The sequence below is a fragment of the Passer montanus genome, unplaced genomic scaffold (genome assembly GCF_014805655.1).
Source record: "Passer montanus isolate IOZ18808 unplaced genomic scaffold, ASM1480565v1 scaffold157, whole genome shotgun sequence".
Taxonomy (NCBI): domain Eukaryota; kingdom Metazoa; phylum Chordata; class Aves; order Passeriformes; family Passeridae; genus Passer; species Passer montanus.
Genome location: NW_024362827.1, coordinates 107,184 through 133,983, shown reverse-complemented (window position 1 = coordinate 133,983; position 26,800 = coordinate 107,184). Strand labels below are relative to the sequence as shown.

The following is a 26,800-nucleotide window of genomic DNA, read 5'->3' as shown; positions in this document are numbered from 1 at the left end:
CAGCTCTGGGTGTCACACCATAACTGTGCCTGTCACACACAGCCTGGGTGTCACACATAACCCTGGGTGTCACACATAACCCTGTGTGTCACACACACCCTGCACACCACATCACCCTGGCCCCACCCTTGCTGCTCGTCCCTGAGCCCCGCAGAGCCAGGATGCCAATCCCCATCAGACACAGCTGACAGACGAGAGCTCACCCCGTGTCACCAAGGATGGCCTCTCAGCCCTGCTGCAAAGCCACCACGTCCCTGTGGGTCACTGTGCCTCAGTTTTGAGCCCCCCACCTGCTCCTAGAGGGGCAGCCCCGTTCAGAGCCCGCTGGTTCAGCTCCTGCTCCCACTGAAGAGCTGCTGCTGAAGGTTTGACCCCACTCCCAGGGCACCCAAACCTTGCTGAGGGCCTCAGGGTGCTGCCCTGGGACAGGCTGAGGTGGCCGGAGGAGATGGATCCTTCCAGAACATCCCTCCCCTCCATGGGGGCTCGGATTTGAAGCTCCTGGTGCACCATCTGGAAAGCACTTCCCCTCTCCTCGAGGTGTCTCCCAGGCAGGCTGGTGGTTCTGAGATCAGAAATGAGAGTCAGCAAGTCCAGCGAGACTCCCACGTGCCAAAGGAACAAGGGGGAAAGGAGTTCTGGCAGCAGCAGAACTGAGCAAGCCCAAATTTGTGCCTCCTGGACAGTTTTTTTTTTTTTTTTTTTTTTTTTTTTTTGTGGAATATCCACATCTGGAAAGAAGACCCTAAATTTAGGATTTTCCACCACAGAACTTGTGTCTCCTTCTGTCCTCCTCGCCAGCCTTGCTGTGCCTTCCGTGCTCCCACTCTCCACTCTCTGTGGAGATGGATTTTGTGCCTTCCCTGCCTCAGTTTCCCCCTGCCCTTCCCCACACCCTAAACCTCCTGCACATCCCCCAGATTTCGGCACTCATTACAACAACTCTGCTGACAGACAGGGCGGCGTGCGGAGGGAAGGCGAGGATTAATATAGCCGAGGATATAAGAAATTAATTACTTTCAGGCAGACAACGTTGGCACCTCCAGTCAGCCTGATTTATTTCCATGGCTGCTCTATTTTTGGCCAACCCAGAATGTTTGACTAAATATAAGACAACAAGGAGCTGGAATGGGTGGGGGGTGCGGCTGCTAAATCCACAGCCCCGAGAGGCTGAAAGGCGCACCGGTGCCGGTGTCTCGGGCTCGAGGAGGAGCCGCAGGAGGGAGCTGCCCTGCCTGCCGTGCGAGGCGGGGATCGCCGCGCCGTGTTTGTGTGTTTGTGCTCTCCGTGCGCGGCTCTGCCCGGGCCGGCGGGGCCGAGCGGGCTCCCGATCCCGGGGCTGCGGCGGGGAGGAGCCAGCGCCGCACGGAGCCGAGCGCCGGCAGCGCTCCCGCACCGGCACCGGCACCGGCACCGGCACCGGCACCGACACCGACACCGACACCAGCACCGGCACCGCTCCGAGTGCCCCGGCACCGGCACCGGCACCGCTCCAATTCCCCCGGCACCGGCACCGCTCCAACTGCCCCCTGCTCGGCACCGGCCCCGCTCCCCCTCCCCCGGCACCGGCACCGCTCCAACCGTTTTCCTGCTCCGGCACCGGCACCGGCTCCTCTCGTGTGCTCCGGCACCGCTCCAACCCTCTCCTGCTCCGGTACCGGCTCCGGCATCCGCCCCGCTCCGGTGCCGGTCCCGCTCCGGTGCCGGTCCCGCTCCAGCCGCTCTCCGGTGCCGGCCCCGCTCCGCTCGCAGCCCGGCCCCGTTCCCGAGCGGCCCCTGCTCTGCCCGCAGCACCGCCCCTGCTCTGCCCCGCAGGAAGGAGGAAGGGACACGGCAGGAGGGAGAGCGACCTGCTCGGCGGCCGGTGAGTGCCGGGGGGACCCCGCCGCGGGCCGGGGACCCTGCCCGTCCCCCCAGCCCCTCCGGGACCCTGCCCGCTCCCCCAGCCCCTCTCCTGACCCTGCCCGTCCCCCAGCCCCTCTGGAGACCACCGCCGCTGCCTTTGGGGCTGGCGGGGCACAAAGTGCGAGGGGAGGGGAGAGTTGGAGTCGGAGGAACGGAGAGGGAGGGTTCAGCTCGGTGCGGTTCGTAGCTCGGTACGGTTTGTAGCTCCCTGGTGAGGGAGATTCCTGCGCGTGTTTGGTCCTAAATCTGTTTCAGGGAGCTCGGGTCAAGCCCAGTATTGGATTTTGGTGGTCATCCCTGGGTGGGTCCCGCTGTGAGGGGCCTGGGGGGATTCTTTCAGTGTGGAAGTGCCCGGGGTGACAGCCAGGGTCTGTCCAGTGGCTCCCCGGCTCGGGAGGGAGCCCTGCCCCGGGCTGGCAGCTCGGCATTCCCCTGGCGCTGCAGTTTTTGGCGGCTGTCACAACCAGCTGCATCTCTCCAGCGCTGCCTGTTGCTGTGACAAGTTCCCGGGGGTGTGCCCCAGAGCGTGTCCCCCTCTTTGTCCCCAGACAGCCCCTTGGGAGCTGCCCTACCGTGCCAGGGCAGCCTGAGAAGCTTTAACAGCCTCATCTCTCGGTGAAAACAGCCTGGGCTGAGCGTGTTGGCACAATGGTGGCATCAGCTCTGAGAGGAAGAAAGAATCAGGGTCAGGCCTGGGGCTGCTGGCGCTGGGTTTTGTGCTGTGCATCAAGGAAAGCAATGTGATGTGTGCTGGGCTTGGGGAAGGTGCCTGAAGGGGAAAAAGCTTTGAAGGAGCATCAGGCAGAAAGCTGGAGCCTCTGGATGAGGTTTGTGAAAGGGCAAGAGCCATCAAACAGGGCCCTGCAGGGAGCTGGGATTCATTAATTAATTCCCTCCCAGTGGTGTGGGGCAGATTTGGGGTGTGGATCTGGGACGTACCAACACGTGGGGCTGAGATGTGGTCAGTGCAAGCAGAGTCCTGTTCTCCAGCCTCACCAGGCTGTGACAGCGCCTGTGGGGCAGGGGAGAGGTCGGGAACAGCAGTTCCCATGATCCTGAAGAGGTTCCCTCCAGGAATCTGGCCGTCGGGTAATGGACATGGTGTCAGCAGGCACACACAGGTGGCACAGAAATCTCAGTGTGTTTGTGGTGTGGAGCATCCTTTCCTCCCTAAAAAAAGGTGGGAGGGGATGTCCAAGAGTCCCAGAAGGAATAGGAGGGCACCTGGCTCACCCCATCCATGGAATTTCCTCAGTGTGTGAGGCACCCAGCTCAGAGTTTGCTGATTTCCAGGCTCTCCGTCACACCAGAAGATTTCTGAGCAAGTTTTGGTGTCTGTGCACTAGGCAGGGCTCACAGATTTGGTCCCAGGTTCCCAGGCTTACTCACTCACTCACACTGGAAAATATCAGTACCACGTCCAAATGGGAGCAGTTAATAAATGAGTAGTGGAACAACCTCGCCAGAAATCCTGGGAGTTCCTCCTCTCCCATCCTGCTGGGACAGAGAGAAAAAATTACAACTAATCAGGGCTCTGGAGATCTCCCCCTGTCCCTGGCCTTGCCACGGGTTCTGCCTGGCCTTGGCCACGTCACCGCCGTGTCCCCACATCTGAGATCCCCCCTCTGGTAACTCCTGACCTTGCTTTGTTCTCAGGGCTTTGCTCCCTGAGCTGTGCAGAGCTCTGGGATGCTGGCAGGGATGGGAAGCACTGAATGCTCATCTCCAGGCCCCTTTCACTGAGGCAGCTCTTTGTGCAGCCCTGAATGGACCCTTCAGAGGGGCTGTGATGCTGACAGAGTGACAGAGGGAAGGGATGGTGTCACACATTGCTGGTTACAGGTGGCTGAAGTGCAGCTGGCTGCTTTTTATTGGCTTCCAAACGAGCTGCTTTAAATCTTGAGCTGCTGCCTCTCGTGTGCATTGCTTGCCAGTGTCACTTGTCCCCTGGGGACAGGCTGGGGTGCAGAGGGTGCTGCAGGGGACAGTTTTTGCCTTCCCTCGCTGGCACTGGACCCAGAGCAGGCAGATGGGAGCAGCTGCGTTTTGCACAGGGTAAAACACAGAGGCAAAATGGCTCAGGGTGCTACAGGGAGCTCAGCTGAGTTTTGATCTCCCAAATCCATGAGGATCCTTCCGTTCTCCCTGTCCCACCACCTGGTCAGGCAGAACCCTGGGTGTCCACTCACTGCGTGCATTAAAATATCCATTTTGCAGTTTCTACTGAGACCATCGTCCCCTTGGTCCGGCCTTCTGAGAGAAATGAATGTTTGGTCAATGCCTGTAAACCCTGGGACATTCCTCTGGCCTCCACAGAGCTGAGGTTTGGGCCAGGAGGGCTGAGAATCTCCAGAAAAGCTGGGATCTGTTTGCTTGGAGTCATGTCCAAGAAGAGTAAGAGTTTCCAAAAGGGCTTAGGCTCGGTAGGAGCCTCCCAGATTCTCCTTCCATCCTCAGGGAAATTGAGGCAGCTTCTTCAGGCAGCAGGACAGGGGAGCTTGGCTCAGCTCAGAGGAGATCCCAAGCCTGGAGCGAGTTCTGCTCTAATTCATGTGCTGACACCCCAAAAGCTCAGCTCAGCTGGGCTGGGTTTGCCTCTGTGCAGGCAGGGAAGCGACGAGAGGGCTCTGCTGGAGAGTGAACCCTGTCCAGGCAGAGCTTTGCCCCGCTGGGTTTGCTCTCCTCTAAATCCACTGGCTCCTGCTGTTTGTCTAGGAAACCTGACGGCAGGAAGCAGCCTGTTGATGGATGTGGCCCAGATCCCAATCTGGTGAACAATTAACTTTGCAGAGTAATCAGCCCGAGCATCTTTTGCCCTCTCCCCACCTCCCAGCCCAGCCTTCCTTCCAAGGCAGCAGCGTTTTGCCCGCAGCCAGTGCTGCTCATCTGCTGCTTGTTTGCTCAGTCGCTCCCAATCTCTGGCTCCTATCTCTTGTCTGGCTGGAAGAGAAACTGCTGCTGGGATGATTTTCGAGGCAGGGAGCAGTGTGGGAAGCCCTGGCACAGAGGGCTGGGGTTCATCTGTGCTGCTGCCACTGCTGTCACCTCTCATCTGTCTGTTTGTCCTTCAGGCAGCTCCTTCCAAGCCCAGCCTCAGACCTTTCCCTTTCCTCCTGCCTTTCCCTGCTCTTCTAGGGATGAGCTCCAAGCCACCACAGGATTTTCCCAGGTGCATTCCCCACTGGGAATTGCCCACATCTCTCTTCCTGATCCCTGCTGGAAGTCTGGGTGTTCCTTCTCTCACCTGAGCAGCAGCTCTGGGTGCAGAGTGCAGCTCCAGGGAGGCAGGACCTGCAGGGATGCAGCTCGGGAAGCAGGAGGATGCTCCAGGCACTGGATCCCGCTGCCAGCACCAGCAATTCCACCTTTGGTTGTGGCTTTTGTTCCCATTTCTGCCACCCCCGGGGTGCTGGGGGCAGGAATAACTTGGGAAGTGTTCAGAGAGGGGTGTTTGAGCTGCTGTTTGCAAGGATTGCTGCTTTTTGGGATCCAGGAGCAGCTCAGATGGGACATTTCAGTTCCATTTTCTGCCACCCCCGGGGTGCTGGGGGCAGGAATAACTTGGGAAGTGTTCAGAGAGGGGTGTTTGAGCTGCTGTTTGCAAGGATTGCTGCTTTTTGGGATCCAGATGGGACATTTTGGGGATCTCAGCTGGGCTTGCTTCCCTTTCCTCGCCCTGTGTGGGTTCAAACCAGGGACAGTTCCCCGTTTGTCACCGTGACCCCTCCATCCCTGGGGCCTCCAGGCACTGCCACAACAAAAATCATAAACTGAGTGGCAAATTCCCAATCCAGAGCTGGCAGAGCTCGGTCCCTGTCACCTCTGCTGGGACACCGGGGTCACCTGAGCTGCTGCTGGGGTGCAGAGATGGGGAAAACAGGAGGGAGAGGGGGTGGAATTGCTGCCCTTCCCTGAGTGCCTGGGAAGGGAGAGCTCCTGTGGGCTGCTAATGAGGACACTCCAATTAATGGCGATTTCTGTTCATTATTTAGTTAGTTTTAAATTTTTTCATGTTTTCCCTTATTTTATTGGTGACACCCAAACGTTCCACCCTTGCACTGCCCTTGTGATCTTCATTTTTCAGCTGGGGAACTGAGGCACGGAGTTTATTCCTGGGGTTGGGAAAATCCCATCACTGGCAGCTCTGGATCTCAAACCTGAGGCCTAAAACTCTCTCCAGGATGTGTTGGTCTGAATCAAACAGCTCCTGTCTCACTGTGCTCTGGGTTTTATGAATTTAATTCATCTTTTGGGCACCTTCTCCGTGTTTTTATTATTGAAGCCTCTCCATGAACCCTCTCCCTCTCTTTCTTCCCCAGTCCCTGAAATCCTCAGCCATTTCCTTTAAAACAACCCAAATTTTCCCAGCTGGAGTGGGGCAGGGCACTGGCTTTGAGCAGTTTTCTGTGGTGATTTTGCCTTGAATCGTTCCATTTAAAAGGAGAGGCTGCTGAAGTCGACTGTAAACACCAAAACCCCCAAAGAAATCAAAATGTGCCTTTTTTGGGAAGCGGGAAAACATTCCCAGCGTTCCTTATATTTCTGCTCTGTCTCCATTTTTATTTTAATGGTTTATTTTCTATTTAATTAGTCAGGCAGCATTAATGTGCTGGTCACTCAGGGGCTGGGATTCCTGATCCTGGGGGGATTTATCCTCAAAACACCCCCAGCTTTTCCCTCTCTCCTGTTGCTCCCAGCACTTCCCACTCTTGGAGCCGTGGCTTTTTTTAGTTGCTAAATCTGACAAGGTTTGTGAGCAGGAGCCTCAGTTCTGCACTCGGGAACACGCACAGGAATATAAATTCAGCACTTTGAGGGGTTTTTTTCCTGCATTCCAGCATGGAACATCACCTGGAGCTTGGAATTATGCCATCTATGACTGGAATTATTGGGTGGAAAACCTTTTAGGTTGGTGGTTTATGGGCCAATGTAGATCCAGAGGGACTTTCAGGAGATCTCAGAAACTGAGGAGCCAGCCCTGATCCAGTAGATCCATGATCCATAAAGAAAGAACCAAGGAAATGGTCTTGGTGTGCCTGGGGACTGTGAGGAGGAGGCAGAACTGGAGGTTTTGGTTATACCCAGACTGGTTTGTGTCTGGTCCAAATTAAAATGCAAGGAGAGTCTCTGTGTGCCCAAACCAAATTGAACAAATCAGCCAACAACACCCCACACCCTGCTCTGCCTGAGCAGGGGCTCCCAAAGGCCCTGGGGAGAGCAGGAGCAGCAGGAGCTGTCCCATTGCTGTCCCATCATTGTCCCATCTCTGTCTCATCTCTGTTCCATCATTGCCCCATCACTGTCCCATTGCTGTCCCATTGCTGTCCCATCATTGTCCCATTGCTGTCCCATCTCTGTCCCATCTCTGTCCCATCATTGCCCCATTGCTGTCCCATCTCTGTCTCATCATTGTCCCATCTCTGTGCCATCATTATCCTATTGTTATCCCATCTCTGCCCCATCTCTGTCCCATATTGCCCCATGCTGTCCTTCACTGTCCCCTCACTGTCCCATCACTGCCCCATTGTTATCCCATCACTGCTCCATCATTGTCCCCTCACTGCTCCATCGCTGTCCCATCTCTGTCCTGTCACTGTCCCATCGCTCCCGTGGGTGCCCTGTCCCTGCAGAGCCTGGCTGGGATCTTCTGGATTCCCCCAAATTCCCCACCCAGGGATGGGCAGAGCCATTTCCTCAGAAAACTGCCTGGAAAAGGCTCAATTGGGGCATTTTAATTCCAGGCAAACACAGCAGAGCATCCAAGGGGGAAGGAGCATTTTAATAAATTACCATTAGCAGCACATGTGCTGCTTAAGCATTTAATCCCTCCCAATCCCCCCTGATTAATGATTAATTGTGCCACTAATTACGCTATCATAGCGTGGCAGGCCCAGCCTGCAGCAGGCACAGGCAGCCACACCAGTGCTGAGCCACATCACAACTGGGAGCACTGGGAGGCCCTGCTGAGAGAGCCTGGGCCAAAATCCCTCCTCTATTCAAACCTCAGGGTTATAATCCTGCCTTATCTCCAGCTTTCCTTATCAGCTAGGAGGCAGGAGAGGAGGGTTGGATGCACTTGGAACGGGCCCTGCTCGGTGCCATCCCTTTTTTAACGTGGATTTTCCTCCACTCCTGTGAAAACCACATGGAAATTCCTCTGTTTTGATTTGGAGTGGGGGGAAAAGAAAATATTTGAATTTATTTCCGTTATTTTTACGTTTCTGATGCCTCTTTAATGCACAGCAGGCTGCAATGTCCAAGGTCTCTCCCTGAGAGTGTCTGGTGGGGGGGGGGGGGGGGAAGCACAATATTTGAATTTATTTTCATTATTTTCTGCTGCTGATGCCTCTTTTATGCACAGCAGACTGCAGTGTCCAAGCCTCTCCTCTCCCTGACAGTGTCTAAGGCCCTGCTCGGTGTCATCCCTTTTTCACTCCCATGAAAACCACATGGCAATTCCGCTATGCTTTCATTTGGAGTGGGGAGAAAAGCACAATATATGAATTTATTTCCATTATTTTTATGTTTCTGATAACTCTTTTGTGCACAGCAGGCTGCAGTGTCCAAGGCCTCTCCCTGACAGTGCCCAAGGCCCTGTTCAGTGTCATCCCTTTTTTAGTGTAGATTTTCCTCCTCTCCTGTGAAAACCACATGGCAATTCCTTTATGTTTTGATTTGGAGTGGGGGAAAAAGCACAATATTTGAATTTATTTTCATTATTTTTATGTCTCTGACACCTCTTTAATGCACAGCAGGCTGCAGTGTCCAAGGCCTGCCTCTGACAGTGTCTAAGGCCCTGCTCGGTGTCATCCCTTTTTTACTCCACTCCTGTGAAAACCACATGGAAATTGCTTAATGTTTTGATTTGGACCGGTGGAAAAGCACAATATTTGAATTTATTTCCATTATTGTTACATTTTTGATCCTTCTTTTATGCACAGCAGACTGCAGGCCAGTGCCTCTCTCTCCCTGACACTGCCCAAGGCCCTGCTCAGTGTCATCCCTTTTTTACTCCACTCCTGTGAAAACCACATGGCAATTCCTCTGTTTTGATTTGGAGTGGGGGGGAAAGCATAATATTTGAATTTATTTCCGTTATTTTCCTGTGAAAACCACATGGAAATTCCTTTATGTTTTGATTTGGACTGGTGGAAAAGCACAATATTTTAATTTATTTCCATTATTTTCCACTTCTGATGCCTCTTTTATGCAGCCAGGCTGCAGTGTCCAAGGCCTGAAGGCCCTGCTCGGTGTCATCCCTTTTTTAGTGTAGATTTTCCTCCTCTCCTGTGAAAACCACATGGCAATTCCTTTATGTTTTGATTTGGAGTGGGGGAAAAAGCACAACATTTGAATTTATTTTCATTATTTTTATGTCTCTGACACCTCTTTAATGCACAGCAGGCTGCAGTGTCCAAGGCCTCTCTCTGACAGTGTCTAAGGCCCAGCCCAGTGTCATCCCTTTTTTCCTCCACTCCTGTGAAAACCACATGGAAATTCCTTTATGTTTTGATTTGGACTGGTGGAAATGCACAATATTTGAATTTATTTCCATTATCGTTACATTTTTGATCCCTCTTTTATGCACAGCAGACTGCAGGCCAGTGCCTCTCTCTCCCTGACAGTGCCCAAGGCCCTGCTCGGTGTCATCCCTTTTTTAACGTGGATTTTCCTCCACTCCTGTGAAAACCACATGGCAATTCCTCTGTTTTGATTTGGAGTGGGGGGGAAAGCATAATATTTGAATTTATTTCCGTTATTTTCCTGTGAAAACCACATGGAAATTCCTTTATGTTTTGATTTGGACTGGTGGAAAAGCACAATATTTTAATTTATTTCCATTATTTTCCACTTCTGATGCCTCTTTTATGCAGCCAGGCTGCAGTGTCCAAGGCCTGAGGGCCCAGCCATGACTTTTCCTGGGGAGATCCCTCTGTTATCTCACTCTGGGCTCTGTTATCTCTCCAAGGCTTGAGCAGGAACCAGCCTGGCTTGTCAAGGACAGCAGGGCTCCCTCCCCCAGTGAGGCTTTTATAGCAGAGAGAAGCTGGGTTTGGAGTAAAGTGAAAAAAAATAATTTAAATAAAACATTAAATATTATTAAATAAATAATATAAATTATTTCTAAAATAAAATATTAAAATATTATTAAATAAACAATATCAAATATAATATTTAATAATATTAACTAATGTTATCATTACTATTATTTAATTTAAAAATATATTAAAGATATTTATTAAACTATAAAAAATAATAAAATATCTTATACAAAGAAATTAATATAGAACTATAATAAAAGTATTAAAATACTAAAAGGAAAATTCATTATTTTCAACCCCACCAATGTATCTGCTTTGTCTACAAGTGACACCACAGCTCTGAGGACACGGGGCTGTCCTTGGCTGGGTGGCACAGATGGCATTTACAGTTTAACAAGGAGCAAGGTTTATCCAAACACTCCGTGCTCACCCGGGTTCCCAGACAGGCCTGAAACGTTTCCTCCCAGGAAAGGGATCAGAGCTTGCACTGAGGCAGGAATAATCTGTTTATTGCTCTTGGGATCTCTCTATTTTTTTGCCTTTTTCTTCACTTGGAGGTGAAATTGGAGATCATTTTAATGAGGAGGTAACATAAAACTAGATTTTTATTTGAAGGTTTTCAGGGGCAGTTACGGAAGAATGTTTGGAAAAGTTTAATTTTTTAGGGGAAAAGTTTGGTTTTTATTTTTATAGGTTTTAGGAAATTAGCTCAGTGGGACAGAAACTCCTGATCCCCAGCTGGGGCAAGGCTGGGATTGTTGGAATACCAGGCTCTTTCTTGCTCCAAGGTCAGGGCGAATAAAACTCAGGAAACATTATTTTTGAAGTCTCACTCTTCAGAGTTCCAACATGGGATGATCCCTTCCCTCAAATGGGAACAGCAGAAATTCCTGATCCCCAGCTGGGGCAAGGACTGGGATGATCCCTTCCCTCACTGGGGAAGCAGAGCCAGGCCAGGAGGATCTCACAGACCCCACAGACGCTACAGACCCCACAGATCCCCCAGCCAGCACAGATCCCCCAGACCCTACAGACCCCACAGACCCCACAGATCCCACATCTCAGCCAGCTGGGGCTCTGAGATCATCAGGATGAGGAAGGATCAGGATGAAAGGTTTTGCAGGATTTCCCTTTCTATGAGAGAGGGATCCAAAAATAATGATATTTATGTATTTATTTAAATAAAAATAATGCTGATCACAGCTCCTGCTGTGCCTGGAAACCCTCAAATGTTGGCTCCTCCTCGCCCCCCTCTCTGTGGCTGCTTTTCCTTCCCATCCGAGGGGGAAATGTGGGATATTCCCACATGCAGCACAGGGCCCTCCAAGGATGGGTGCAGGGCTGGTTTAAGGTTTAATCCCGGCTTAGTGCAGTCAGGGCAGGAGCCTGGCAGGGTTTGCTCCCTCCCTCCCAACCACGTGGCCCTCGCAGGGCTTTAAATAAATCAGATTTCCAGGGGGTTTTGTGCCTCTAATGCCAAACTGTGGCACTGCTGCTCCAGAGCTTTGTCCTGGGGGAAGCCCAGGCCGGGACTGGGAGTGACAGGAGTGGGGACAGGAGCACCTTCCCCTCTCATTCCATCCCTGCTCTGCAGGAAGATCTGTCCCAGGGTGGTTTGGGGTGGAGCAGAGCTGGGATCCTGCTGGGAGAGGAGGGAGCTTTAATCCCAAGTGAAATCTCTCCAGATCTTCCTCCAGGATGTGGAAATCCAGGTGTCTCCAGGCTGTGGAGCGAAACAGGCAGAGATTTCAGGTTTTTTTTACAAGTCCTTTTGTCAAGACAAAACATTTCCAGTCTCCTTGAAACCCCATGGCAAAGAGCCGAGCTCTTAATTGCTCCGAGTGCTCGTGGTGCTGCTGCTGCTCCTCCACAGAAACTTGGGGTTTTGTTTAGATTCCAACTGTTTTGTGGGTTTTTTTCCTGGGAAACTTAATCCTGTCCAGGGCCTTTGAGGCCAGGATCCCCCTGGAAAGGCTTTTCCCAAGGATGTGGCTTCCCCTTCTTCTCTGCACCTTGTGTGCAGCTCTTTGTCCCCCTCCTTTCCCGTGTGACAGAGGTGGCTGCATTTCTCAAATTCCACGGGGCTATCGGGTGTCCAGGATGTCATTCCTGGTGCTTTTAATATCTTTCGGGAAAGGGGAGCTGGGCTGGGATCCCTGTGCTCAGCTGTCCCTGAGATTTCCCACTGCTGACCCTTCGGGCAGTGCAGGGCACCTGGGGCTGTGAATCCCTGAGTGCAGGGATGCTCAGAATCCTCAGAATCCTCAGAATCCTCAGAATTGTGTCTGAGGGAGAAATTCCTGCTCAGAGTTTTGCTGACATTTCCCACTGCTGGCCCTTTGGCAGTGCAGGGCACCTGCTGATCCAAGGGCTGTGAATCCCTGAGTGCAGGGATCCTCAGAATTGTGTCCGAGGGAGAAAATCCTGCTTGGAGTTTTGCTGACATTTCCCACTTCCAGCCCTTCTGGAGCACACCAGCAGTGTAGGTGCTGATCCAAGGGCTGTGAATCCCTGAGTGCAGGGATCCTCAGAATTGTGTCCGAGGGAGAAAATCCTGCTTGGAGTTTTGCTGACATTTCCCACTTCCAGCCCTTCTGGAGTGAACCAGCAGTGCAGAGCATCTGCTGATCCAGGGGCTGTGAGTCCCTGAGTGCAGGGATCCTCAGAATCCTCAGAATTCTCAGAATCCTCACAATTGTGTCCGAGGGAGAAACTCCTACCCAGAGTTTTACTGACATGTTCCACTGCCAGCCCTTCAGCAGTGCAGAGCATCTGCTGATCCAGGGGCTGTGAATATCTGAGTGCAGGGATTCTCAGAATCCTCAGAATCCTCGGAATTCTCAGGATCCAGGCTGCTCCCACCCTGGCGATGCTGCACGTACCAGGGGAGCGCTGACACGACCCCGGCAGGGTGGGGACAATGCCAGCCCTGAGCTCCCCCAGCCCTGGGATGGCCAGACTGGCCAGCAGTGGCCCCATTGTTGCTGCAGCTGAGCACTGGTCACTTCTCCCAGGTTAGGGAATAAGTGCCCAGTGTTCTGAGCTGCTGGAATAATGGCTGGCATTGGGATGCCTCGCTCAGAGCTGCCCTGAGCTCACCAGGAGCCGAGGGAGAGCTGAGGCCACACAGAAAGGCAAAATATCCCAGGGCAGAACAAAGGTCCTTTGTGTGCTCCCGTTACTGGGCTCCTTGTCAGCTCCAAAGCAGAGTGGGAATGTGCACCCAGCACAGGGCTTCCCTTCCCTCCCATCCCTGCAGGCAGCACAGGTTGGAATCCCATCCCTGGGAGCGGCCAAGGGCAGCTTGGAGCAGCCAGGGATGGTGGAAGATGTCCCTGCTGATGGAGATGGGATGGGCTCTAAGATCCCTGTGATGGAGATGGGATGGGCTCTAAGGTCCCTGCCCATGGAAATGGGATGGGCTCTGAGATCCCTGTCCATGGAAATGGGATGGGCTCTGAGATCCCTGCCCATGGAGAAGGGATGGGCTCTGAGATCCCTGTCCATGGAGAAGGGATGGGCTCTGAGATCCCTGTCCATGGAAATGGGATGAGCTCTGAGATCCCTGTCCATGGAAATGGGATGGGCTCTAGGATCCCTGTCCATGGAAATGGGATGAGCTCTGAGATCCCTGCCCATGGAGATGGGATGGGCTCTGGGATCCCTGTCCATGGAAATGGGATGAGCTCTGAGATCCCTGTCCATGGAGATGGGATGGGCTCTGAGATCCCTGTCCATGGAGAAGGGATGGGCTCTGAGATCCCTGTCCATGGAAATGGGATGAGCTCTGAGATCCCTGTCCATGGAAATGGGATGGGCTCTAGGATCCCTGTCCATGGAAATGGGATGAGCTCTGAGATCCCTGTCCATGGAGATGGGATGGGCTCTGAGATCCCTGTCCATGGAGAAGGGATGGGCTCTGAGATCCCTGTCCATGGAAATGGGATGAGCTCTGAGATCCCTGTCCATGGAAATGGGATGGGCTCTAGGATCCCTGTCCATGGAAATGGGATGAGCTCTGAGATCCCTGTCCATGGAAATGGGATGGGCTCTAGGATCCCTGTCCATGGAAATGGGATGAGCTCTGAGATCCCTGTCCATGGAGATGGGATGGGCTCTGAGATCCCTGTCCATGGAGAAGGGATGGGCTCTGAGATCCCTGTCCATGGAAATGGGATGGGCTCTGAGATCCCTGTCCATGGAGATGGGATGAGCTCTGAGATCCCTGTCCATGGAGATGGGATGAGCTCTGAGATCCCTGTCCATGGAAATGGGATGGGCTCTGAGATCCCTGTCCATGGAAATGGGATGGGCTCTAGGATCCCTGTCCATGGAGAAGGGATGGGCTCTGAGATCCCTGCTGATGGAGATGGATTGAGCTCTGAGATCCCTGCTGATGGAGATGGATTGAGCTCTAATCAGCACTCTCCATCTGCAGTTCTTTGAGTCCCCAGAGCAGCCTGGAGTCACTCCCATCCCCTTTCCCACATTTCTGAGGACCTCAGCGCAGTCCTGCAGAGGAAATCCGGAGTGGAGGAGGAATCTGGGGGTGCTGAGCTCCTGTCTGCCCAGGAATGTGCAGCACAGAGAGGATGGAATCTCTCCCATCCCAGGCAGCTTTTCCCTGCTCCCACTCCGTGCTGGAGCTCGGGGGAAGCTCAGAGGGAGCTGCCTGGCCCTGGGGAGCCTCTGCTGCCCCCGGCTCTGTGTCCAGCCCATGTGGGGAGTGGCACGTCCTGGCAGAGCCAGAGGACACAGTCTCAAGCTGCACCAGGGAAAATTCAGGTTGGTGTTGTATTTGCAGGGATCCCAGGCAGGCAGGAGTGATGAATCTGACTCCGTGTTCTCAGAAATTAATTTATTATTTTATTATACTATATTGTATTAAACAACACTAAACTAAACTATCTTAATGAATACAGAAAGGATACTTACAGAAGGCTAAAAAGATAATAATGAAAACTCGTGACTCTTTCCAGAGTCACACAGCTTGGCCCTGATTGGTCAAAGAATCAAAAAAATTCACACGAAACCAATGAAACAATCACCTGTGAGTGAACCATCCCCAAACCCATTCCACATGAGCACAATAGAGAAGAACCAAATGAGACAAGAATTGTTTTCATTTTCTCTGAGGCGTCTCAGCTTCTCAGGAGAGAAATCCTGGGTGAAAGGATTATTTCAGAGAATGTGAATGTTGAGGCGTCTCAGCTTCTCAGGAGAAAAATCCTGGGTGAAGGGATTATTTCAGAGAATGTGAATGCTACAGGTTGGATATTAGGAAAAAGTTTTTCACAGAAAGAGTGATAAACTCTGGAATGGCTGCAGGGGAGGTGGTGCAGTCACCACCCCTGGTGTGTTTAACAAAGCCTGGATGTGGCACTGGGGGCCAGGGTGCAGTTGAGGTGTTGGGGCTGGGTTGGACTCGGTGATCTTTGAGGTCTCTTCCAACCCAGTGATTCTGTGAATTCTGTGAATTCCAGCGGGGTTGGTTGGGCCCTGCAGCCACACACAGCATTGCAGGATTGCTGTTTGCTGAGCAAATAAAAGCTCCCCGAGGAGCAGAATTCCCCATTTCTCCGGGCCTTGCAGGAGTGAATCGATGCCACCTCATAGCCAGGAGCACCGAGTGCTGAATGGGGCTTTTCAGTTTGCCTTGGAAACACAACTGGTAATCTCTCCGGGGATTAAAAAAATAAATAAACAAACAAACAAAAAACGGTTTGGAAGAAGCAAACTTTTCCTCTCTTTAGGCTGGGAAATGGGGGCAGGAATCTGGTAAAAGAGTAAGGAAAAATACAGATAATTGATCATTTTTGAGAGGCAGTAATTAATGCTGGAAAGCTTTGCTTCCAAACCCTGCTGGAGGAGGGAGGGGACAGTTCCACACTCTGGTGATGCCTAAAACACCTGGCTCGGGAATTCCAGAGCAGGGGAGCTGCAGAAGCACAGGAGAGATCCCTTCCCGGGGGGAACAGTTCACCGAGGAGCTGTAAAGGTGATTTCCGGACACAGCCTCGAGGGCAGCGTTTAAAGCATCGTTAATTCCATGTCTGGCTCCCGCGAGGATCCTCCCTGCTGGGATTCACCTTTGGGGCTCTTTGAAGTGTTTCAGCCGGGTATTTATCTCCACCCCACTTCCAGTAAATGCAGATCACTCGCCCTGCTGGCTTTAATCCTGGCTTTTGGCCGGGTTCCAAGCCGGGTGATTTCATTTTTTTTGCCCGCTGATGCCTAAATTCCTCATTGCCGTGCGAAACTGCTCCTTCCCTTCGCGTCCCGCCGTGCAACGTCATGTTCCTGCCTGCTGTTAATTAATTATCCAGCTCGCTCTGCATCCCCGGCAGCATCCAGGCTTTGCTGTCATTGTTCCTGCCCGGCTGTAAAACCAAAAGTGATGTCATCGCTTTGCTTAACAAGTGGCACTTTCCCTCGGAAAGTCAATAAATGCTGCCGCTTCCTTTAGGACACTGAGGGGGGGAAAAAAACCCAACAAAATTAAACAAAATTAAACAAAATTAAACAAGACAAGAGGCGGTCGCTAGGAGCTCTTCCTTTGAAATCCGTGCCGGGGACAGCAGCTGTAAAAAGAGATTTTTTTTCCCCCACAAGGAATGCGGCTGGAGGGTGGGTGAAGCTCCTGGAACCCCGGGGGGCTGAGGGGCACCCCACATTGCCCGGCCCGACCCTGAATTCCCCCTGGAGCCCCACATTTCCTGCCCCAGGCTGACCTTAAATTCCCCCTGGCACCAAGGTTGGGGTGCTTTGCTTGCAGCAAATCCCAGCTTTGGGATCCTGTATGGATCCCATATGGGACAGGGTAAATTCCTGTCAGGGAAGGAGCTGAGGGCACAGGATAAGGACAATCCCATAAATCCCAACTCGCAATCCTGTAAATCCCAGCTTTGGGATCCTGTATCCGTATGGGACAGAGCAAATTCCTGTCAGGGAAGGAGCCAAGGGCTGAGGACAAGCACAGTCCTATAAATCACATAAATCCCAGCTTTGGAACCCTGTATCCATATGGGACAGGGTGAGTTCCTGTCAGGGAAGGAGAATTCCTCTCTGTTAGGAGCTGAGGGCTGAGGACAAGCACAATCCCACAAATCCCAGCTCACAATCCCACAAATCCCAGCTTTGGGATCCTGTATCCATATGGGACAGGGTGAATTCCTGTCAAGGAAGGAGAATTCCTCTTGGTGAGGAGCCAAGGGCTGAGGACAAGCACAATCCCATAAATCCCCAATCACAATCCCGTAAATCCCAGTTTTGGGATTCTGTATCCATATGGGACAGGGTGAATTCCTGTCAAGGAAGGAGAATTCCTCTTGGTGAGGAGCCAAGGGCTGAGGACAAGCACAATCCCATAAATCCCATAAATTCCAGCTTTGGGATCCTGTATCCGTATGGGACAGGGTGAATTCCTGCCGGGGAGGAGCCAAGGGCTGAGGACAAGCACAATCCCATAAATCCCAGCTTTAATGTGAACTCCCAGCAGCAGATCCCATTCAGGTCCAGGTGTAGCTGGAAAAATGAGCCCGGGGAGGCGAGAGCAGGAGCAGGGAGCAGCTCGGGCGTGGCAGGAGAGGCTGCAGCGAGCCCGGGGCTATTTTTACCCCTCTCTCAGCTCCTCTCCTCTCCCAGGTTTATATTTAGCAGCCTGGAGCTGCTGGCATTCCTGCAGGAAGCAAAGGGGGAAGGATCTGGATTTGTGGAGCAGTTTTGTGTCAGCGAGAAGCTGATTCCCTGTAAACCACCCACGGCTTTTTTTGGGGGGGAAAGGAGATGGAGACACCACTTCTCCTCATTTTCCTCACTCACCCGAGTGTCTTTCCTGTTCCCTGCATCTTTCCTGACCCAGATTGGATCCTGAGCAAAGGATCTAGGGAGGTTATGGTTGGGATCAGTGGGGGATTGTTAAAGCAGGAATTGCTCAGCCAAACACCTTCCCAAGATCCCAAAATCCTGCTTGATGTCCTGCTCATCCCATTCCAGTCCCTGCCAGGCTGGGGCTTTGTCCCTGGTGCAGGACCAGGAGCTGGATTCACTTTGGATCTCCTCAATCTCCTCTGGAGCCCAGAGCATCCCCGGTGCCACCTCTTCCCTGTGCCCAAGCACGTTCCTGCGGCGCTGGGAAAACATTCCAACGTCTGAGGCTGGAGTGGAGCTGTCTCAACCCCCCCTGCCTCCCTTCCCACCCCCGGCAAACCCCCCCAGCCCCGGGTCCAGGCAAGGCCGAGCCTTCAGCCTCGGGAATTCGGAGCGGAAGGCGCGAGCTGCTCGGGGGAATTGCCGGGATTCAGGTGAATTCCCGGGGTTTTCGGGGGATTCACCCACTGCAGGGTGCCGTGCCTCACCGCAGAGCCTGGCAGGCGCCCAGGCGGAGTGTTTGTGTTGCTGACGGAAAATCTTCTGAGCTCTCAGATGCAGGCACGCCGGGCCGGGCGCTGCCGTTGTCCTGGCGACGGGGATGCGCTGTGGGATCAGCCTGGAACGCTGAGATCGCCTTGGGCCGGGCTGACAAACCGGGGAGGGGGCTGGGGGGCTCTGGGGACAGCCAGGGAAGGGTTTGAGTGGGGACACCCAGGAGGAAGGGACTGAAATGCTCCAGACACAGGAGGGCCAGAAAGAGCCGCTCCCTGTGGGGAAAAAAAACATCCTTGAGAAGTTTTGGGATCTGTTTGGTATAGATTGTGCTCTTCAGATTGGGTTGGGGGCTCAGAGCAGTGTTAGAGTCCAGGGTGGTGCTGATAAGTCTGGGAGGGGGCTGGGGGGCTCTGGGGATAGCCAGGGAAGAGTTTGAGTGGGGACACTCGGGAGGAAGGGGCCAAACTGCTCCAGGGGTCTGGGATGTGCGGGAAAGAGACGCTCCCTGTGGGGAAAAAATAATCTCTGAGAATTTGTGAGGCCTGTTTGGTACAGGGGGATTGTGCTCTTCAGATTGGGTTGGGGAGTGAGAGCAGTGTGCTGATAAGGCTGGGAGGGGGCTGGGGGGCTCTGGGGACAGCCAGGGAAGGGTTTGAGTGGGGACACCCAGGAGGAAGGGGCCGAGCTGCTCCAGGGGTCTGGGATGTGCGGGAAGGAGCTGCTCCTTGTGGGAAAAAAAACATCCCTGAGAAGTTTTGGGATCTGTTTGGTATAGATTGTGCTCTTCAGATTGGGTTGGGGGCTCAGAGCAGTGTGCTGATAAGGCTGGGAGGGGGCTGGGGGGCTCTGGGGACAGCCAGGGAAGAGCAGGAGCAGGGACGCTCAGGAGGAAGGGGCTGAGCTGCTCCAGACGCGGGATGGGCCAGAAAGAGCCGCTCCCTATGGGGAAAAAACTTCCTTGAGAAGTTTTGGGGTCTGTTTGGTACCAAGGGGTGATTGTGTTCTTCCAATCGGGTTGTGGGCTCAGAGCAATGTTACAAGTCCAGGGTTGTTCATGGAAAATCCCCTGGCAGGGAGGCTGGAGTGTCCAGGGGATGAGGGATGCAGGAGCAGCATCCCCACACTGCTGGCATTGGGAAGAGGAGAGGGACAGACCCAAACCTCCTCAGGGCTGAGGCTGGAGGGGCAGAGCTGTGGCTGGTTGGGGGTGGGACGATGATGTCCCATCCCTGGCAGTGTCCCAGGCCAGGCGGGACAGGGTCTGCAGCAACCTGGGACAGTGGAAGGTGTCCCTGCCCATGGCAGGGACAGGAGATGAATCCCAAGGTTCCCCCAACCCAAACCGCTCTGGGAATCTGGGATTTTGTGTCTGTAAATCCAGGGAGCGCTGGATCCGTGCTGGATCCGTGCTGGGCAGGAGGAATTGCAGCGGGGCTGGAGCCCACCCCCAGCCCAGGCACAGGCAGCGATCCCGGCCCCGCTGAGCCGGGCAAGAGCCAAAGCAGGAAAGGCAAAGCCGCCTCCAGGGCGAGCTCAGCTCCCCGCTGGCCCCGCGGCTGCTCAGCCCAGCCCCTGCCCCGAGCGTTTTCTCCCTTTAAGGGTTTTATTGCCTTAATCTGATCTGCGGTTAAGGCGATTCTGACGCCCAGCAGGAGGAGGCACCAGGAGCTGGGATCGGGCTGGGATGGAGCTGAGATGGAGCTGGGATCGGGCTGGGATCAGGCTGGGATGGAGCTGGGATGGAGCTGGGATGGTGCTGGGATCAGGCTGGGATGGTGCTGGGATCGGGCTGGGATGGAGCTGGGATGGAGCTGGGATCGGGCTGGGATGGAGCTGGGATCCGGCTGGGATCGGGCTGGGACGGAGCTGGGATGGAGATGGGAGCCCGGAGCATCTCCCGGGGCTGGGGCTCGGCGATCCCCCTGCCCCTGCTGCCCCCACTCAGCACTTCGCTGCTGGCTCAGCAAGTCTTTGTTGCAAGGGCAAAGCCGAGGCCAAACTGGGGGAGAGGAGTCTCCTTTTCCAGTGAGAAACGTGAGACTGAGTCTTTTCCATCGCTTTTTTGTCTTTTTCTTGCTTTCCTTCTGTTTTCACGTTGCTTTCCCCCCTGTCCAGGCATTCCTGGAGTTTCCAAGGATGCCATAAGGCACAGCTGTGATTGAGTGTGCACAGCCCTGCTCTGGGCTCAAAAAACCCCACTCTTCCTGCACCTCCTGACCAGAGCCAGCTCTCAAAACCACAGAGAATTCATGTCAGGACATTGCCAGCCCCAAAGAGCAGCAGTTGTGGGGTGGGAATTGGAGTCAGGACATTGCCAGCCCCAAAGAGCAGTGGCTGTGGGGTGGAAATTGGGGTGGGGACATTGCCAACCCCACAGATGAGCAGTTGTAGGGTGGAAATTGGGGTGAGGATGCTGCCACCCCAAAGAGCAGCAGCTGTGGGGGGGGAATTGGGGTAGGGACATTGCCAGCCCCACAGAGCAGCAGCTGTGGGGGGGGAATTGGGGTAGGGACCTTGCCAACCCCACAGATGAGCAGTTGTAGGGTGGAAATTGGGGTGAGGATGCTGCCACCCCAAAGAACAGCAGCTGTGGGGTGGGAATTGGGGTCAGGATGCTGCCAACCCCAAAGAGCAGTTGTGGGGTGGGAATTGGGGTAGGGACATTGCCAACCCCACAGAGCAGCAGCTGTGGGGTGGGAATTGGGGTCAGGATGCTGCCACCCCAAAGAGCAGCAGTTGTGGGGCTGTGGGCCCATCCCAGGGCTGCCCAGCCCTCTGAGCCTGCTGTCCCCGTCCCCGCAGGGCTCTGCCCTCCCTGGCAGCACGAGGCAAGATGAACAAGATGAAAAACTTCAAGAGGAGGTTTTCGCTCTCGGTGCCGCGCACGGAGACCATCGAGGAGTCTCTGACGGAGTTCACGGAGCAGTTCAACCAGCTCAACAACCAGAGGAACGAAGGTGAGGAGCCCCGGCTGCCTGCTCAGCCCACCTGGGGTGGGCGAGAGCCTCTCCAGCCCTCCCCCGGGCACTCTGGGGTGTGTGGAGGTGTTCCCTTGTCCTCTGGGGGTGAATAACACCTCGGTGTTAACGCTGCAGAGGGATTTATCCTGCCCCGGGAAAGCGGGATGGGAGGGAAAGGAATTTGCACGAAATGGGGAGCTGTGGTTAAGGTGGAGAGTGGGAAAGAGTGGGATGTCCCCCTGCTTCCCCAAAAGAGGGGGTGACCCCTGTGGGGGCTCCAGATGTTCCCAAAGGCAAGGGGGCCCTTCTGTCCTGGGCAGCACACTGGGGCAGCCTTTGCTCCTCCCTGCACGTTGGTTTTCAGCACACAGGGAGATGAGGGGTTAAATCCAAACCGAGCACATCCCCTGAGCAAACACAGCCCATTTCAGCACACAGGGAGATGAGGGGTTAAATCCAAACCCGCACATCCCCTGAGCCAACACAGCCCGGAGCAGGCTGGGGCAGGCTCGGGGATGCTGCAGGAGATGGGAGCAGCCCGGCCAGGGCAGCCGTGCTGGGGCAAGCCGGGCTGGGCATGGGCAGAGCCTGGGCAGAGCTTGGGGAGCCGGGCAGAGCTTGGGGAGCCAGGCTGGGCTTGGGCAGAGCCTGGGCAGAGCCTGGGGAGCCAGGCTGGGCTTGGGCAGAGCCTGGGCAGAGCCTGGGGAGCCAGGCTGGGCTTGGGCAGAGCCTGGGCAGAGCCTGGGGAGCCAGGCTGGGCTTGGGCAGAGCTTGGACAGAGCCTGGCAAAGCTTGGGGAGAGCCTGGCAGAGCCTTGTAGAGCTGGGCAGAGCTTGGGCAGAGCTCCTGGGATGCCGGGCAGAGCTTGGGGAGCCGGGCAGAGCTCTCGGGGAGCCGGGCAGAGCCGGGCTGGGCTCCTGCCGGGGTACATCCCGGCCATGCCCTCTGCCTCCTGCCAGCTGTGCCGCAGCCCGGCCCTCGCCGTGCCCTCGGCTCCCTTGGGGCTCTGTTTGCCCTCTCTGACGGGGGCTGGGCCCTGGTGGCAGCGCCTGGCACCGGCCGTGCCAGCCAGGCTGCCCGAGGATGCTGGAAGCTCCTCCAGAGCCACCTTCCCTCCTTCCCTCCCCTCTGCAGACACCCCAGCAGCACCCCGGGGCTCCTGCCTCACTCCCACACACTGCAGCCCTCAGTGAGGGCGGTAATTAGACCTGAACTGTTAATTAGCCCTGCAGGAGCTGTGGGGATAAAATGGGGCACTGCTCCTGCTGTGGGATGTGGGCTCCTTATCTCCCCCTCCTTATCTCCTCTGCAGCCCCCAGAGGTGATTTCCCTCTTGTTCTGCTTTAACGAGACCTCTCGAGCTCTTCCTTTGCCCTTGGGTGGCAAAAGGGGCAGCAGGGTCTGCCAGGGCCCCTGGGCTTGGTGCTGAGGTAGCCAGGGGACAGCAGGGCAGTGTGAGCCTGGCTCTGTCACCCGGGGTGTCACCAGCCTCTCACGGGGCTCGTGGGCAGCCTGGAGCTGAGTTTGGATCTCTTCAGGGGCTTGGTGCCCCTTTTCCAGCTGGGGAGCCAAAGGGCAGAGGGGAAAAGAGACTTTGGTGCAGCAGCTCCTGTGCCCCAAACAGCTCTGCTGCAGCTTTCCCCTTCCTCCAGCATGTCTGGGGCTGTCCCCGGGCTGTGTCCCCACAGTCCAGAGCCCACTGGTGACAGCCAGGGACAGCTGAGGTGATCGTGGCTCCAGGGACAAGAGCTGATTCCAGCAGGGATCAACACTCAGCTCTCCTTTCCTCACCTCCTGGGCTCCTCAGGGATTGCCTGGGGTTTGTTTTCCCTCCAGCCTCAGAAATCCCTGGCTCCCAGCGCTCCCAGGCTGCAAATCCCAAACCTTGGTGGCTCTGAGTGCCTGGACCCATCCTTGGGCAGCAGGAGGAGGCCAGGCCTCCTCAGGAATCACAAAATCAGGAATGGTTTGGCTTGGAAGGGACCCCAAAGCTGCTCCCACTGCAGTGAGCACAGGTCACCACCCCAGGCTGCTCCAGAGCTGCTGTGGCTCCTGTGAGGGGACAAGCAGGGGACAGAGCTGCCCCATGTGGTGAGAAACCCCAGCCCTGCCTCCCCGTCCCCTCATTCTCACCACCTCACCCCCACAGATGCTGATAAAAGGAGGAAAAACTGCTTGGTTGGTTTTTGTTTTTTGGTTTGTTTGTTTTTTTTTTCCCAGGCTGGAAAATCAAACAGTTTTCCAGCCCAGACACCTCCTGTCACCAGCAATGTCACCTTGGTGGAGCCTGAGTCTGTTTTACAGAGGAACCAGGGCTTGGTGGCTTTGATGAGAGCTGGGGGCGGCCAGCAGCAGCCCCCAAACACCCCCAGCCTGTTCTGCCCTCCCAGAGCACCCAAAATTCAGTGTCTGGGCTGGAAGGGATGAACCAGAGCCAGCTCTGACCTGGGGGCACCAAACCCTGAAGAGATGATGGTGAGGGGGAGGAGGGAGGATGAAGAACACGAGCTCAGAGCAGCAAAGGAATGAGAAGCTGGGAGCCAGGCAGGCAGAGGAGGGTCTGGCCCCTTTCCTTGGGACATCAAAGCTGCTTTTGGCAGAGGAGGAGTTGAAATGTGTTTATAAAAGGGCTGCCTGTGGCTGCTCTCCTCCTCTTTGGTACGGCAGCAGCCCCGATCTGTTCTGTGTCAGGGCTCCCGGAATTCACGTGGAATGAATTCTGCCAGCCCACAGCCCCACCCTGAGCTCCCTGCAAGGTCCTGCAGGGTCCTGCCAGCTCACAGCCCCACCCTGAGCTCCCTGCAAGGTCCTGCAGGGTTCTGCCAGCTCACAGCTCCAGCCTGAGCTCCCTGCAGGGTCCTGCAAGCTCACAGCTTCATCCTGAGCTCCTGCAGGGTCCTGCAAGCTCACAGCTTCATCCTGAGCTCCCTGCAAGGTCCTGCAAGCTCACAGCTTCATCCTGAGCTCCTGCAGGGTCCTGCAAGCCCCGGGGGCAGCTCCAGCCCTTCGGGATTGGGAATCTGCCGGTGTCAGGGCAGGGAGGGCAGGGCTGGCACATCCCTGCCCCAGGGCAGCCCAGACCCCTCTCCCCTCACCTCTGCGAGCTTTCTGTGAATTTTGACCTGCTTTCCCCATTCTTTTGGATCCGCTTGTTAGGAAAATGAATCCACAAGCATCAGAGGTCTATGTCCAAAAAGGAGACAGAGGAGTGCTTTGACTTTATTCCAATAAAGGGAGAGGCTGTGGGGCATTCTCTGGGGTCTCTCACATTTTTGGAGGCTGCAGCCTCCTTTTCATCCCAATTTCCCAGCCATATTTTCCTCTCTTTCCCCAATTCTGAGGTCCTCGAGAGGTTCAGACTTCCCAAAACCCCTGATACCAGAGATTCCCCTCTAATGTACAACCTCCCTTTCAATTTTAATTCCTATGGAATTTAGGGATTTTTCCCAATTGTTTCTTTCATCTTTCAATGTCCAGTTTCATTTATCAGCAAACCTGAAGTTTATTTGTAAAGCAAATATCTTTCCCCATTCATCAAGCAGTGGAATCCTTCCCATTGTTTATCTCTCAGTGCTGGTTTTATCTACCAGCAGACCCACAGCTTGTTTGGAAAGACAAATCCTCCATTCCTCTCACACTGGAGTGTCTGGGTTGTGGATTCACCTCTGATTTTACATCAGATATGACAAAGAGTTTGTCTCTGCTCCTCTGCAGTCAGAGCTGCAGGTTTGCAGGCTGCACCTTCTGCCCAGCTCTGGTTTTGTTTCACCTGTGAGAACAGCACAAATCCACCCAAAATATCATTTCCAGCAGTTACTCAGGCTCCGTTCAGTCAGGCCTTAAATGTCCTTTGCTTTCCTTGATTGCAATCCGCCCGGGAAACGAGGAAGTGAAAAAGATTCGGTCCGGTTGAATTAATCCACATTATTCTCATACCTGTGGTTAATTTAGGGGACATTTCCTGCCTGTCGCTGTAAAAACAGATGGAGGCAGAGGGACAGGGAGCAGAGGAGGGGTTTTACTGCGTGCCCAAAAGCCCTGGCACCATTCCAGCCCCTCTCAACCCCCCTGGCACGGGGGAGGTGAGGGCTGGGCACCGTGGCACAGACCCACGGCGTTGCCAGGTCACTTGCCTGCCACCTCTCATCCGTCAGCCGGGCAAACGCAGCCAGGTCCTAGCCCTGCTCAGTGCCCCGTGAAAATCAGCCCTGCCTCCCTCCCTGCCTCCCTCCTCAGCCCTGAGATCATCCCGGAGCCCGGATTGTCGCCTGGGCCCGGGGGACAGGGCAGGGACAGGGCAGGGACAGGGCAGGGACAGGGCTGAGCTCAGCCTGGCGTGCTCCCGGGGCACTTTCACTGCTCACCTCGCTCCAGGGAGCATTTGCAGGGATTTTTGGGTTTTTTTGGGGTTTTTGGAGCGTGGCTGCAAAGCTGGGAGAAGGGAGGGATGGCTCCTGCTTGACCTTTTCTGCACCCGTCCAGTGCTTCACCCTGGCTCCCAGCGCGCCCAGTTTGGTGCTGCAGCCCCTGGACTCATCCTGTTCAAAACAGGATTCCTGGTACTAAAGAGATTTCAGCATTTCCTGGCGCCCCAGGAATCCAGAACGCAGAATTCCCTGTGGACACAGAGAAGGAAGAAGCGATCCCCGCGTCCCCAGAGCATCCCTGCCCTGCCCTCCCTCCCTCCTCGGCGCTCCTGCCGCCACCCCCGCAGCTCACTCTGCTCTCCTCTCGCCCCCAGACCTGGCTCAGGGACACCTGCAGCTGGCACAGCTGGGCAGGGAGCTGGCAGCTGACGGCAGCCCGCTGTCCCCACCGGAGGGACAGGGCCGCTCGCCGGTGGCCTCCGTGCGCTACCGCAACCACGGCCAGCGCCGCTGCTCCGTGGAGGCAAGTGCTGGGACGGGGACCTGGGGACAGCCGGGTGTCACCTCCCGTGGCCTGGCTGTGGTTTGGGACCTGGGGACAGCCGGGTGTCACCTCCCGTGGCCTGTGGTTTGGGACCTGGGGACAGCCGGGTGTCACCTCCCGCTGGCTGTGGTTTGGGACCTGGGGACAGCTGGGTGTCACCTCCTGCTGGCTGTGGTTTGGGACCTGGGGACAGCTGGGTGTCACCTCCCACTGCCTGCTGTGGTTTGGGACCTGGGGACAGCCGGGTGTCACCTCCCGCTGGCTGTGGTTTGGGACCTGGGGACAGCCGGGTGTCACCTCCCGCTGCCTGCTGTTGGTTGGGACGTGGCAGTGTCACACACCAGCCCTGACATGCTGTGACTCCCACGGGGCACTCGCCGTGTGCCACCAGCCCCCGGGCACTGTGGTGGTTGTGAGGGTTCCAGGATGAGGGAAGAGATGGATCTGACTCCATATTCTTAGAAGGCTGATTATATTAATTACATTATATTAATTATATTATATTATATTACATTACACCATAGTATATGACATAATATATTACATTATATTTATTATATTACATTACATTACACCATAGTATATTATATAACATATTATATTAAATGAATCCAC

At 54.8% G+C, this 26,800-nt stretch overlaps 1 protein-coding gene across 1 annotated transcript in view; it reads left to right on the top strand.

Annotated features, from left to right (window-relative positions):
- Positions 1-1,060: 1,060 nt before the first annotated feature.
- CDK18 (cyclin dependent kinase 18) overlaps positions 1,061-26,800 on the top strand; it is a 35,253-nt gene continuing 9,513 nt past the window's right edge. Inside the window, exons 1-3 of the mRNA XM_039702587.1 lie at positions 1,061-1,864; positions 21,117-21,271; positions 26,016-26,164. Coding sequence (XP_039558521.1) covers positions 1,065-1,864; positions 21,117-21,271; positions 26,016-26,164 — 1,104 coding nt within the window. The 5' untranslated portion in view covers positions 1,061-1,064. The remainder of the gene's footprint in view (positions 1,865-21,116; positions 21,272-26,015; positions 26,165-26,800) is intronic.